The 13,930-nt window shown below is 39.9% G+C and overlaps 1 protein-coding gene across 4 annotated transcripts in view; it reads left to right on the top strand.

The window, feature by feature from the left end:
- Positions 1–620: 620 nt before the first annotated feature.
- tmem117 (transmembrane protein 117) overlaps positions 621–13,930 on the top strand; it is a 365,044-nt gene continuing 351,734 nt past the window's right edge. Inside the window, exons 1-3 of one of the 4 annotated variants that reach the window (XM_060839215.1) lie at positions 992–1,121; positions 1,844–1,941; positions 2,042–2,152. In XM_060839215.1, coding sequence (XP_060695198.1) covers positions 1,914–1,941; positions 2,042–2,152 — 139 coding nt within the window. In that variant the 5' untranslated portion in view covers positions 992–1,121; positions 1,844–1,913. Of the gene's footprint in view, positions 683–991; positions 1,122–1,171; positions 1,247–1,843; positions 2,153–13,930 lie in introns of those variants that run through there. The other 3 variants (XM_060839212.1, XM_060839213.1, XM_060839214.1) reach the window with 3 other exon arrangements.

A 13,930-nucleotide genomic window follows, 5' to 3' on the forward strand; every position in this document is an offset into this window, starting at 1 on the left:
ATAATCAATTAGTACTTGTATTGAATGGTACAGATAATGGCTATTAATATATTCAGTGCTGTATGTTAGGCTTGCTGTTTGAAGCCATTATTCTTACATTGTAATTCATTTTTTTTTAAATGTACTTCTTCAGCTATGAAATTCATAAGGTTCAGAATCCACCAGGCTCTACATTCACTAATTGAGCTGCTGTGGAGTTGGAATCATGTCTAGTGAACTTTTTTTCCTGTGACACCAATGTATTTCATTAAAATAAAACCCTAATGGCCCTTGCAATTAGTTTGATACTGGATATAAACTTGCTGAGAGTCCGTGTCTAGTGTAATTAACACCTCGGATACGAGTACACTCAACGTAACACAATAGCTAATTAAACTTCATTTCGCTCCGACAAGGAATGAATTGCAGGCAGTCGACCAATTTCTTGAAATCCCAAAACGAATAGTTTTTTGAAAATGTTTTTGGACAACTGACTTTATTTAGTTATTTGAAAGTTTTCAATAAGCCATTGCCATAACTTAATTTACAATGGTTGAGTTGAGCGGAAGTGCAGGACAGCATCTATATTTACACTACACAAATATATATCGGATAACCTCCCTATTTATTTTAGAAGTCATGCGCTGTGGTTAGAGTTAGCAGCTCTTTCCAGAATAACTTGACGTCGGAATGGCTTGTGCTGGTAATACTGTTTAACTTGTTCCTTTTAAAATTGCTTTCTCTTTTAATTTTGAAACAGTTTTGAAAGCTTGCATTCCATTTGTGGGTTTAACACACTGTTGCGCAGTTGTTACCTTTGGAATTTTGACTTGTAAAACTGGTTGCGCTGATATGTTTGCTGAGACTCCTTCCTTCCTACTCATGCTGGTGAGGCAGTGCCCAACGTTGTTTACGCCAGCCTCCCAATGGTAAAGGGAAGCAGATATAAAATTCAGCGTCAAATCACATGGTGCAGGCAACTTTTTTTTAAGCTTTAAAGCATAATCTTAAACTGGCTGTAACAACATCAGAAAACTACTGGTAGTCCACAAAATAACTTCTGTAACGGGAGGGCTGTAATTTTAAGCAGAGTAGACGGTAAAGTTGGCATTAAGGCTGGCATATACTCCTCGTCATTGTAGGTATGTGATTTGTAACCCCTCAATTACCTTTTTCATTGTAAATACCAAGATATTCGCTAAGACAAGTATTTTGGTGACTGCATCCTGCTGAGGGATTGCTTAGATGGGTGAATAGTACCTAAATGGTAAGATTCTTGAGCTCTTTTATAAAGAAAAGTTGTATTTCCTGTTATTGAAACTGTAGAATGTAGATGATCAAAGAGGGTAAAAAAATGAGGTCTGCAGATGCTGGAGATCACAGCTGAAAATGTGTTGCTAGTTAAAGCACAGCAGGTTAGGCAGCATCCAAGGAATAGAGGGCCAGGTCTTTTTACATGGAAGTGACTGACATTTCCACTCAGAGGGTTTACAGTAAATCATGGCCAGTAGCTATTGTTGCAGACTGGAAGAGTTGGCTTTCTTTCCTTTAATATTTTGCAGAAAGCAATGTTTTCTTCTAAGTCGTAGTTTTGCCTCCTTCAACCATTCTGTGCACGTTAATTGGAATAGAGCACACATTATATTGAAAACAATTGTTTCTTTTTAGTTCTCACTGAGCTGATTGCTGAATCAGAGAAAAAGTAACAAACATCTAGAATTTAGTCCAATTGGCCATCTGAATTACTGTTCACTATGAAAGTTAACTTTGCACAGTGATGCAACCTGACCGAGCGAGTAAGTGTCCAATCATTGTATTTTCATATACAATTTATTGAATCACTAATTAATTTATTTTCAAACAGATTGCAGGTTGAGGGGTCGTCCCATGTGTATGAGGATGGTCAAAGCATTTCGATACTATTTCCAACATCCATGGAGTCGGCTGATTGTGGCCTATCTGGTGACTTTCTTCAATTTCCTCATTTTTGCTGAAGATCCGATTTCGCACAGCCGGACTCCTGCCAATGTAATTGTTGTTGGAAACTGCTTCTCTTTCATAGTAAACAAGTACCCTGGAGGAGGATGGAGCTGCTTAAAGGTGCTGCTGTGGTTGCTAGGTATTATTACAGGCCTTGTTGCAGGAAAGTTCTTGTTCCATCAGGGGATGTTTGGTAAGTCACAACTGAATCATCTTGAACATTGTGCAGTTGCTATAGAAACTTTTTTTTTGGGTCATAGGTCTTGATTTATCAAAAAATGACAAATATTCTGTCTATTGATCAAGTAATTATCTGAAATGTTGACCCCTCACTAAAGTCAGTTCCTTAGGTATAATTAATAGGCCAAATTTTAAAATTACTTTGATCAACTTGGCTTAGTATTCTGATACGGCACCAGGCAGGTAGGGGATTTGAACCCCAGCCCTCTGAGGTAGAGACACTACTCCCGTGCCACATGAGCCCCAATGCAGCAAACTTAAGGTGTGTTTAGTAGCTGGCCAGTCATGCATCATATGAACAAGCTCTTTGGCCCACCATGTCTATACCAAACTACAAGTATACTAATCCCCATTTACCTGCAGGGACCACAGTTGGTCCATAGCCGACTGTGCCCTGCCATTTTAAGAGCTCGTCCAGATGCTGCTTAAATGTTAAAAATCACAACACTGGGTTATAGTCACAGGTTTATTTGGAAGTGTGAGCTTTCGGAGTGCTGCTCCTTCATCAGGTAGCTTGTAGAACAGTATTGTAGGACACAGAATTTATCGTAAAAGCCGAAAGTGTCATATAACTGATGTGATGTATTGAACAGACCTAGATGGCGGTTAAGTCTTAATCACTTAGATTGGGTTGAGGGTTTTGATTTCATTGGTATGTAAATCCCAGAACTCTGAAGTCACATTCCCAAAATAACTTAATGTTTTTTTAAAAAAGCCATCTCCAGCTCAGACAATGCATTAAAGGTGTGAGGTCAAAGTCTGTCTGTATCCCAACCTTGAGTCCAATAGGTTCTGTTTTCAAAGTAGGAATTTATAAAATGTCACATGGACTGACTGCCTATAGATTGTGCTTCTTGAGCACGATAGAATATAATATGCAAATTCACCTCCTAGAGTTGTGTGTGGTAGCAGGAGGGGAGAGAATGTGCCTGGGAGAGTGTATGTGTGCAAGCACTCACACAAATGCGCACTCTTACTCATGCAGACCCTCTGACACGTGCACACCCTCCCAAAGGCATATTGTCTGTGTGTGTCTCACACTCCAGTCTATGGGGTGAAATTGCAGATACATTCTATTCTGTTCAAAAAGCACTCAAAGAATCTGCAAATTTACCCATAGACTTGTGTGAGAAAGTGTGCATGTGGGTCTGCAGGAATGTGATCATGTGTAAGAGTGTTTGTGCATGAGTGTACTACACACTTGTGCAAATATACACACTCATGCAGACCCTCTCTGTCTCTCACTTGCACACCCTCTCAAGGCATATTCTCTCTCCTCTCCCCCTACCTCACAAGTCTATGGGGTGAATTTGCAGGTATGTTCTATTTTGTTCAAAAAGTGCACAGTCTGTTGGCAGTCAGTCCATGTGACATTTTATCAACTCCTACTTTTTGGAAATAAAACCATTCTGACTCAAAGTTGGGATACAGACAGACTCTGACCTCTCACCTTTTAATGCAGTGTCTAAGTTGAGATGTCCTTTTTATATAAAATGTTGTTATCTTGGGAATGTGACTTGAAAGAAGTTCTGCGACTTTCTATTAATTAATTAATATGTAACCTGCAACCCATTCTAAGTGATTAAAGACTTAACAGCAATCTAGGTTTGTTCAATACATTACAACAACTGTATTACACTTTGATCTTTTACTATAAATTGTGTCCTTTGATTCTGCTCCATGAGCTACCTGATGAAGGAGCAGTGCTCCGAAAGATTGTACTTCCAAATAAACCTGTTGGACAAACCTGGTGTTGTGATTTTTAACTTTGTCCACCCCAGTCCAACAGCAACACATCCGTATCATGCTTAAATGTTGAGAGTACTTGCCTACACTACCTTTTCAGGCTGTGCATCCCATAATTCCACCATCCTCTAGGTGAAATAACTTCTCCAATCTCTTCTAAATCACTTATGCTGTCGGGTTTTGGACATGTCTGACCCCCATGAGGAAAAGATTCTCACAATCTATTGTGTATGAGTCTCATATAATTTTGTATATCTCAATCAGACCTCTCGCCACTGTCCTCACACCTCCACGTTCAGCTGCCTCTGCTCCAAGGAAAATGGCTATCCAGTCTCTCCTCATTAATGAACACTTATAGCCAAGTCATATGCCTATAATTGGATCAAAAGATGCCACTGCACTAGTGGAGAATTACTAACATCAGCAAATGTCCCCCTACTTATGGTCTACCAACCCCAGTTATAATTTCATCACCACAAATTTGAAAACTTCTCTAGTTCCTTGGGTAATGTTCATGTTTGTCTTTTTCAATAGGCTGATCTTTTTTCTTGCAGCTGATAACTTTTTTATTCACAATATAATGAAGCCATTTTAGGAAAAACCCAACTAATTTATTTTTCAACATTTTATACTGCACCCCACCCACCTTGATTTTACTTTCAAAAGGCAGTTTGGCCACCTGAAATTTTTTTTTCAGTTAATGGTTCTTTTATGGCCTTGAACAACTCCACTGAATTACAGAATCCCTGGTTTGTTCAGGATGCCAGGCAAATATTGCCGCTCGGTTTTTTTCTTCATCGTAAAGATAAACCCAAGACCTGTCAAAGTCCTAATTAAATGTGCTTCATTTTCTGTATAAATCTTTATATTTTCACTGAACACTTGCCAGACAATTCTCAGTGCCAAGAAGCGCACTCATTTTTTTTTTAACCAGAATCAAAGTTTTTTTTCTTATTGGAATGGATTCTTAATCTATGTTGATATTAACTGTTTAAGAGAAGTCTGAAAAGATTATAAGGCTATCATTGAGCTATGAAAGCAGGTATCCAGGAAGTTAAACATTTGGATTTCCAACATCCGTAGTATTTTTGTTTTTATTTGAAGTTAAAGTCTTTCTTTGTTTCAAAAATGAATCCATTTTGTTCAAACTTCTGTTTATTCCATGTGGGCCAATGCATGTACATGTTAATAAACCAAATATAGTTTATTTATATTATCTTGCAGCTGTTGCAGAAAATAGCACTCTCATTGTGACTCTGTGCAACTCACTTGTACATTCAAGATTTGAAATTGGAGGTGATGAGTTGCCCTACTGTAATTCACACTTATTTGTACATGAGGCCAAGCTTCAAAATTGCAAGAAAGACTATCGGACTGGGCATAATTGTAAAGCATTTATTTCTATACCAGTCATGGAAGTAAAAGAAATTACTGGGCCATAAAGTGTCAATGAAAATTTGTTGCATTCTTGACCCATTACAGCTAGGTGCCATTATGATTCCTGAAAGCTGTTTTGTAGAAATGCTAATCTGTTTAGCTTCTTGAGAGCAATCCCCTTTCCAACCATCACTGACTTGTTGGTCAAGCTCAGCACTAATGTCAGGGAGCACTACTTCACAAAACTTGTCTGCAGGGCAAATGATATCAATACATTATTTTAAGTTAGAAATATATTGAATAGTTAACTCTAAGTTACCCGCTTATTTCATTCCTTTCGCAAAGTCAGAGGAGAAGGTCCAGTAAATTTTGACATTATTGCAGGAAGGCTACAAAATAAGATGAGATCTCATTGAGTTAGTATACTAGCTTGAATAGAAGATTTGGCTAACTTTGAGACAGCTGAGGTAAAAGAGGGCATTTTCAGGAAGGTAACCTACAACAAGTGGATATTGCAGGGATTGTTGCTGGGACCACAATTTTGTTACAATATATATCAGTGACTTGGATAAGGAAAGTATATGGCCAAGTTTGTGAATAGTACAAAAATAGGTGGGAAAGCAAGTAATGAGGGTGTTTACAGGGTGTCTAAAGAGGGATATAGACAGGTTAAAAGTAGGCAAAGCTTGGCAGCTGGAATATAATCTGAGATTTTTCACTTTAGCTCAAAGATTATAAGATCTGATTATAATTTAAATGATGACAGACTACAGAATACTGCAGCACAGAGGGATTTGAAAGTCCTTGTGCATGAATCGCAAAAACCTAGCATCCTAGTTCATCAGTAATAGAGAAGGAAGATTGACTGGCCTTTCCTTCAGAACAAAAGGAGCATGAACATAGAGAAGTCTTATTACAGCCATACAGGCACCAGTTAGTTAACACCTGTAATATTGTGAACGGTTTTGGTCCCCATATCTAACGAAAGTAGTCAAGAGGGTGTTGACCCAGCTTGGATCTGGGATTGGAGGGATTTCTTTCTGGGTTGAATGGTTGGGCCTGTACTCATTGGAGTTCAGAAGAATGTGGTAATCTTTTGAAACAGATTCTTAGGGCCTTTTCAGGGTGGGTGTGGAGAGTTTCTTTGTCCCCATTGTGGCAGAGTCGAGGGCCAGGAAGCATAAACACAGAATAAGGGATTACCATTTAAGACCAATGAAGAGGATATATTTTTGAGGATAGTCAATATATGAAATTCTTTAGTGCAAAAAATCTGTAGAGTCTGTGTCTTTAAGAAAATTGAGATGGACAAACAGATTTTTAGTTAGTAAGTGACTCCAGGGTTGTGGGGTGGAAGGTGAAGTTGAGAATTATCAGATCAGCTATGATCCTTCATTGAATGGTGGAGCAGTCCCAATGGGCCAAATAGGCTACTTCTGCTCCTGAGTCTTGTTTTATTACAGATCTCGGTGGTTTGTCCCTAATAATTATAGGATATAGATGTTCTCCTAGTGCCTAGCAGTTTTGGAACTACCTACAATATTCAAGATGGGCCTGACCAGTTTCCATGTAATGCCTGATACTTGTACGCAATAGATATGGCTGTGAGACTCCGTATTCTCTTTCCTTTGTTAATTCATCTGCAGTGTCCGAATATGCAAAGTGTCAGGATTACTATCATTTGTAGCCATCTTTCAACTTCACCCTAGTTAGTTAAAGTCTATGCATTTAACTGTATAGACAGGATTCCATGGTGAGGTTTCCAGCCATGCCACAAAAGTCTGTTGGGAATGAATTTGAAAAGGTCAAAGTTAACTCAGCCACTTAACTCTTCAAAGAACATCAGTTGCCTGGAGGTGGGGGATTCCACTTCTCAATTAAGTGGAAACCTGCTTCCAAGAGCTACCAGCTAAACTAAATTAAGAGTTTTGAGAAGGGTTTGTAGCTCAGGTTGAGTTTCTGGATGTAGGTTTGCTCACTGAGCTGGAAGGTTGTTTTTCCTTTGAACAAAAACAAACTTTCCAGCTCAGCAAAAACTAAATCATCTTGGAGTTTAGGACCAGGTAAATACCAGGCTCTAATGGCAAGAGGGTGGAATGGGAGAGGGACTAATGGTCTTGATGGAGAAACTGAGAGAGATTTCCTGGATGGTCTTTCCACAGCTTCTAACCAGCCTGATTTGGGATATACCCCTCCAGATCTCATCTGCAGGGGTGGGTTGATAGTGAAATTTCAGTTCTGCTGCTTTGCATATTCTGCCTAAGTCCTCTTGTTGGTTTATGCAAAAACAAAGTGCTGGGGAAACTCAACAGGTCTGGCAGCATCTGTGAAGAGAAAGCAGAGTTAACATTTTGAGTCCAGTGACTTTGTTTCTCATCAGAACTGAAAGCAGCTGGGAAAAGGTGGTATTTATGCTGATGATGGGGTTTGAAGTTGAGGGTGGGGAGAGGACTGAGATGTTACATGGAGACTATGCCAAGAGAGAAAAAGATGGAGGGCAGCAAAAAGAGAAGCAGGCAAAAGGGTTACTAATAGTAAGCTGGGGAAGAAGTAAAAGCTGAATAGGTGATAATGGGAACTGTGGTTGAAAAATTGGTCAGCTGTATTGGGAGCAACTCATGCAGAACAGGATCTCAGGTGGGTATTTACACTACACTCTGAAATTGTTAAACACCGTGCCAAAGGCTGTAGGCTACCTCTGTAGAAGATGAGGTGGTGTTTCTTCAGCTTGTTCCTCCAGCTTGCCTTGAGCCTTAATGAAGCACCAGCCTGGAGCAGGCCTGAGACTGTAATATTGGCTGTGGTAACATGACGTATTGAATTGGCAGGAAGCTCATATCACTTTTTATGGACAGTGTATAGATGTTTGGCAAAGCATTCACTTAATTTACTTTCGCCTCCAAACATAGGAGAGCAGCAAATACAGTAGCCAACATTGAACTAAGTGCACATAAATTGCTTTATCTGGAAGATGTGTCTGGGACCTTGGATATCGAAGAGGGAAGCAGTAAAAGAGCAAGTGATGCACTTTCTGTGATTATGTGAGGTAGTGTTTGGAATAGATGTGGGGGTCCCCAAGGGAACGGTCCCTGCAGCATGCTGACGAGGAAGGGAGGGAGGGAGGGGAGTATGTGTCTGTAGGTGGCAGAGCTTGCAGTTCATGGTCCTTTTTGTTGGGATGCAGATGCTGATGAGGTGCAAAGTGAGGACTGAGGGACCCCATTAGTGTTGTGGGAGGGAAGAGACAGGATGAGGACAGAGGTACAAGAAATCAGTCACAGCTGAGAGGTCTATCAACCGTGGTAGTGGGGAATATTCTGTTGAGGCTCCCCTGTGAAAAGTGACATCATATCTTATCCAACAGGAGGAGAAATCAAAGAATAAAGGAATCTGTCAGAGGATGCATAGCCAACATAATTATTGGAGTCAGTGGGTTTGCAATTATATCGGTGGCCAGCCTATCCCCAAAAATAAAAACAACTGTCAAGAGAAGAGAGGAGGTTCATGAGAATGATCCCTGGAATGAAATGCTTAATGTATGAGGAATGTTTGAGGACTGGGACTATATTTGATTTGAGTTTAGAAGTGTGAGGGTGATCTGATTGTCCAGTATTCTGTAAGTTTCACGGTAGATGTTGGGAAGATCTGTCCATTGGTAGGAGAGATGAGGGCACAGCCTTAAAGGGAAGACTCTTTAGAACCGAGATAAGGATAAACTTCTTCAGCCAGAGATGTGTGTGGAATTCAGTGCAACAGCCTTCAGTGGAGGCCGAGTCATGGGTGTATTTAAACCAGAGATTGATAAGTTCTTGCTTGCCAAGAGGATCAAAGCTTACAGGGGAAACTGGGGTTGAAGCGTCTGTCAGGAATGATTTGAATGGTGGAGCAGACTTGATGGCTGAATGGCCTAATTTCTGTACTATATCTTATGGTCCTATGCTCAGCAGAAAGAGTTAGAAATATACAACTGTAAGGGTTTTGTGTTTTTTTTTCTCTTTTTTTCCTCCAAATATAGATTTCAAGAAAAAGGAGTGAGACAGAAGGAGATTTGAATGAAAGGCAAGGTAGAAGGCAGGAATGAGTAAATGACAAAAGGAAAGGGGTACACAATGCAGGGAGAGGTACTTATGACCTTAACGAAGGAAAAGATAATCCAGGGCAGCTGTAAATGACAACAGCCGAACCACTATCAGCTGAGTAAATTTTGAAATGTGGTAATGATCTAAAATTATTGAGCTTAATTTTAAGGCTGAGACATTGTAAAGGGCCTAGACATCGTGACCTGTTCTAAACTTGTTTGTCCTGTTATCGTCCCCAATTACCTATACCACTGTTTTTCATTTGACCACTCCTGATATCTGCCCTATCACATTGTCCACTTGTCTTTTCTTACCACATAAATCTGACTACTTCCAGTTGAATAGTTATTGGTCTGATGTTATTGGTATTATTTTGCTATACCTTCGTAAGTCAAATATATACTATAAATGTGTATCACCTTGCCTTAAAATGGAAACCATGTTGATTTTTATATCAATCCAGCTGACTATCTTTTATAGTTTTCAGGGCATTGTTCCTTTTGCCTAGAATCTCATTTTAGGATTACCATAAGATATCTGGGCCTGAAGATTTTTATATATTTTTATACCCTCTGTCTAACTCTGGTATTAACCAGAAGGCTAAACAATACTTGTGGTGATTTTTGATTTTGATTAGTTTCATATTCCTATTAGAGAACAATTGGACAATCCAAAGTACTTTTAATCACATCTTAATCTATACATAGAAATATACAGGAGTGCAAGAAACAATTGATGTATCACCTACTTGACTCTCAAACAGTACATGACCTTGGGATGAAATAAATTGTTTTAATTTTCTTGTGACACGGCCTCGTTTTAAAATGTTCCATCTGCACAATGAGCTGCTGACAAATCCATGATGCAAAACCATGTAACATTATGCAAACTAATAGAGTATAATGATGCAGTGTTGAGTACAAGACTCAATGATACCAGTGACACAATTCTCATAATATTGTCTCTCAAGCATGAAAGATCATAACTCACTCCAATTATTTTTGAGATCTCTGTAGTTTTGTCTTTGGAGCAATATTTTATTAGCTACCTTGAAAATTCAATTCTAAAAGAGCAGAATAAATTTGATTGGAGGCTCTTCATTGCTTTAATTTAAAGCAGCTACACTGAACAGAGCAAGTTTCTGAACTAACTTGGTTTTTTTTCTGATGGGATCATTGAAGTAATAACACAAGTGCTAAAACAACAAGGGCATTAAGTGGCATTAGGATGACTGTCATAATTTTATTGGAAAGTAATTCCTGGCAAGATTCTTCTTGATAGTTATAAGTGTTTGAGGCCCTTCCAGAATTTCCCCTCGTGTTTGGAGATTTTCTTTAATTCTCATGTGAGTTGTCACTGGACTTAGTTGCCAAATAACTGTGAGCAAATAGGGTGTTGGGCACAAGGGTCTCATGGCCGTAGTTCATTAGAGCAGCTGATAGGAGTCATACCCACTTTTTTTTTTCATAAATGAATGATCATGTCATCCATCAGCAAGAAGAATACAAATGTCTGTGGCATTCCTGATGAAGGGTTTTTGCCTGAAACGTCGATTTTCCTGCTCCTTGGATGCTGCCTGACCTGCTGTGCTTTTCCAGCACCACTGTAATCTAGACTCTGGTTTCTAGCATCTGCAGTCCTTGTTTTTAGCCAAGCATGCCACAGACATTTCTGGTAATGAATTTAGTCAGTCCAGTTTGCAACTTGGTTAAGGAGTATCACTAGGTTGAGAGTTTTTTCATCTTGATCAAGGTGAAGAAAACCATTTAGTTTTAATCATTTAAGCATAATAACTAGGAGCAGGAGTAGGCCATCTGGTCCTTCGAGCCTGCTCTGCTGTTCAATAAGATTCATGCCTGATCTTTTTGTGGACCCAACTCCATTTACCCACCTCTCTCAATGACCCTGAATTTTTTTTTTGAACAGTGAAGGAATTATCTATCTGAGCTTTAAAAACATTGAGGGAACCTCAACCACTTCACTGGACTGGGAATTCCACAGATTCACAAACCTCTGGGTGAGGAATTCCTTCTCAATCAGTCCTAAATCTGCTCCCCCTAATTTAAGGCTATGCCCTCTTGTCTTAGTTTCACCTGCCAGTGGAGACATCCTCTCTACTTCTATTTATCTATTCCTTTTTTATTTTATCTATTCACAAATTTGTTTGAGATTGCACCCCCAAACTCCATTCTTCTAAATTCCAATGAATTTCATCCCAGTCTACTCCATCTCTCCTCATAAGCCAACTCCCTCAACTTTGGCTTCCAACCTAGTGCATCTCCTCTGCACCCCTTTTAGTGCCAGTTCGTACATTCTCAAGTAAGGAAACCAAAACTGCATGCAGTACTCCAGGAGTGACTTTAAATAAGCTGCAACATAACCTCTCTGCTTTTAAACTTAATCCCTTGTAGTAACGAAGGACAGTGTTTCTGTTTGCTTTCCTAATTACCTGTTGATCCGCAGACCAATCTTTGATTCATGCATAAGAACGTCCAGGTCCCTCTGCACAGCAGCGTGTTACAATTTTTAAAATTCAAATAATAGACCTTTTTTATTGTTCCTACTGATATGGATGACTACACATTTCGCATTGTATTCTATCTGCCAGAGCTTTGCCCACTCAGTTTAACTGTCCTTTGCAAAGTTTTACAGTCCTCTGCATGCTTTGCCCTACCGCTCATCTTCGTGTCATCTGCAAACTTAGACATACTACATATGGTCGCCAACTCCAAATCATCTATGTAAATTGAGAATAATTGCAGTCCCCACGCTGATCCCTGAGACATACTACTAGCCACTGATTGCCAACCAGAATAGCACTCATTTATTCCCGCACTTTGCTTTGTGTTGGTTATCTAATCATCTATTGGTGCTAATAAATTACCTGTAACGCCTTGCATCTTTCTTTCTTTTTGCAACAGCCTTTTGTGTGGCACATTGTCAAATGCCTTTTGAAAATCTAGGTACACCACATCAACTGGGTCCCCGTTGTTCACTGTTTGTTTGTAATATCTTCATAGCATTCCAATAGATTAGTTAAGCATGACTTGCTTTTCATAAACCATGCTGCATCTGGCCAAAGGGCCAATTTCTACTGAAATGCCTTGCTATTTCTTCCTTTTGATAATAGACTCCAGGATCTTCCCCACTAGAGGTTAAGCTAACTGGTCTATCATTCCCCATCTTTTTGTCTACCTCCTTTTTTTAAACCATGGCATCACATTTGCTGTTTTCCCAATCTGCTGGAACTGCCCCAGCATCCAGCAAATTTTGAAAAATTGCCACAAGTGCAGTTGCTATTTCTCCCACCATCTCTTTGTACCTGGGGTGTATTCCATCTGGGCCAGGAGACTTGTCTACCCTTGGCTCCATCAGCTTGCCCAACACTACCTCCCCTTTAATAATTTGTATCCAAGTCCTTACCTTTTCATCAATTACTGTCATATTATTCATGTCTTCCACTGTGAAGACTGACCTAAAATACCTGTTCAATGCCTTGTCATTTCTTCATCTCGTTACTAAATAGAACATAATAGCGCAGTACAGGCTCGTTGGCCGTTGATGGTTCCACAGGTCGGCGCAACAATCTGAAGCCCATCTATCCTACACTGTTCCATTCTCGTCCATGTGCCTATCCAATGACTATTTAAAGGCCCTAAAAGTTGGCAAGTCTGCTACTGTTGCAGGCAATACGTTCCAAGCCCTTACTACTGTGTAAAGAAACTACCTCTGACATCGGTCCTATATCTATCACACCTCCATTTAAAGCTATGTCCCCACGTGCTAGCCATCACCATCCGAGGAAAATGGCTCTTGCTAGTCAACCTATCTAACCCTCTGATTATCTTATGCCTCAATTAAGTCACATCTCAACCTTCTCTCCAACGAAAACAGCGTCCAGTCCCTCAGCCTTTTCTCTTAAGACCTTTCTTCCATACCAGGCAACACCCTAGTAAACTTCCTTTAAAACCTTTCCAAAGCTTCAACACACTTCCTATAATGTGGTGACCAAAACTGCATGCAATGCTCCAAGTGTGGCCGCACCAGGATCTCATTGTACCAAAACACAATCCCTCTACCAATAAAAGCTAACACTTGCATGCCTTCTTAAAACCCTAACAACCTGGGTGGCAACTTCCAAGGACCTATGTACCTGGTCACTGCAATCTCTCTGCTCATCTACACAATCGAGAATCTTATCATTAGCCCAGTTCTCTGCATTCCGGTTACTCCTTCCAAAGTGAATCACTTCACACTTTTCTGTATTAAACTCTATTTGCCTCCTATCAGCCCAGCTCTACAGCTTACCTAGGTACCTCTGTTACCGACGACAACCTACATCACTATCCACAACTCTACCGACCTTAGTGTCATTCGCAGATTTACTAACCCATCTTTCGTTGCCTTCATCCAGGTCATTTATAAAAATGGCAAACAACAATGGACCCAAGACAGATCCTTGCGGTATCCCACTAGCAACTAGATGAACCGGGATGAACATTTCCCATCAACCACCACCCTCTGTCGTC

Source organism: Hemiscyllium ocellatum, chromosome 19 (assembly GCF_020745735.1).
Source record: "Hemiscyllium ocellatum isolate sHemOce1 chromosome 19, sHemOce1.pat.X.cur, whole genome shotgun sequence".
In the NCBI taxonomy this organism is placed as follows: domain Eukaryota; kingdom Metazoa; phylum Chordata; class Chondrichthyes; order Orectolobiformes; family Hemiscylliidae; genus Hemiscyllium; species Hemiscyllium ocellatum.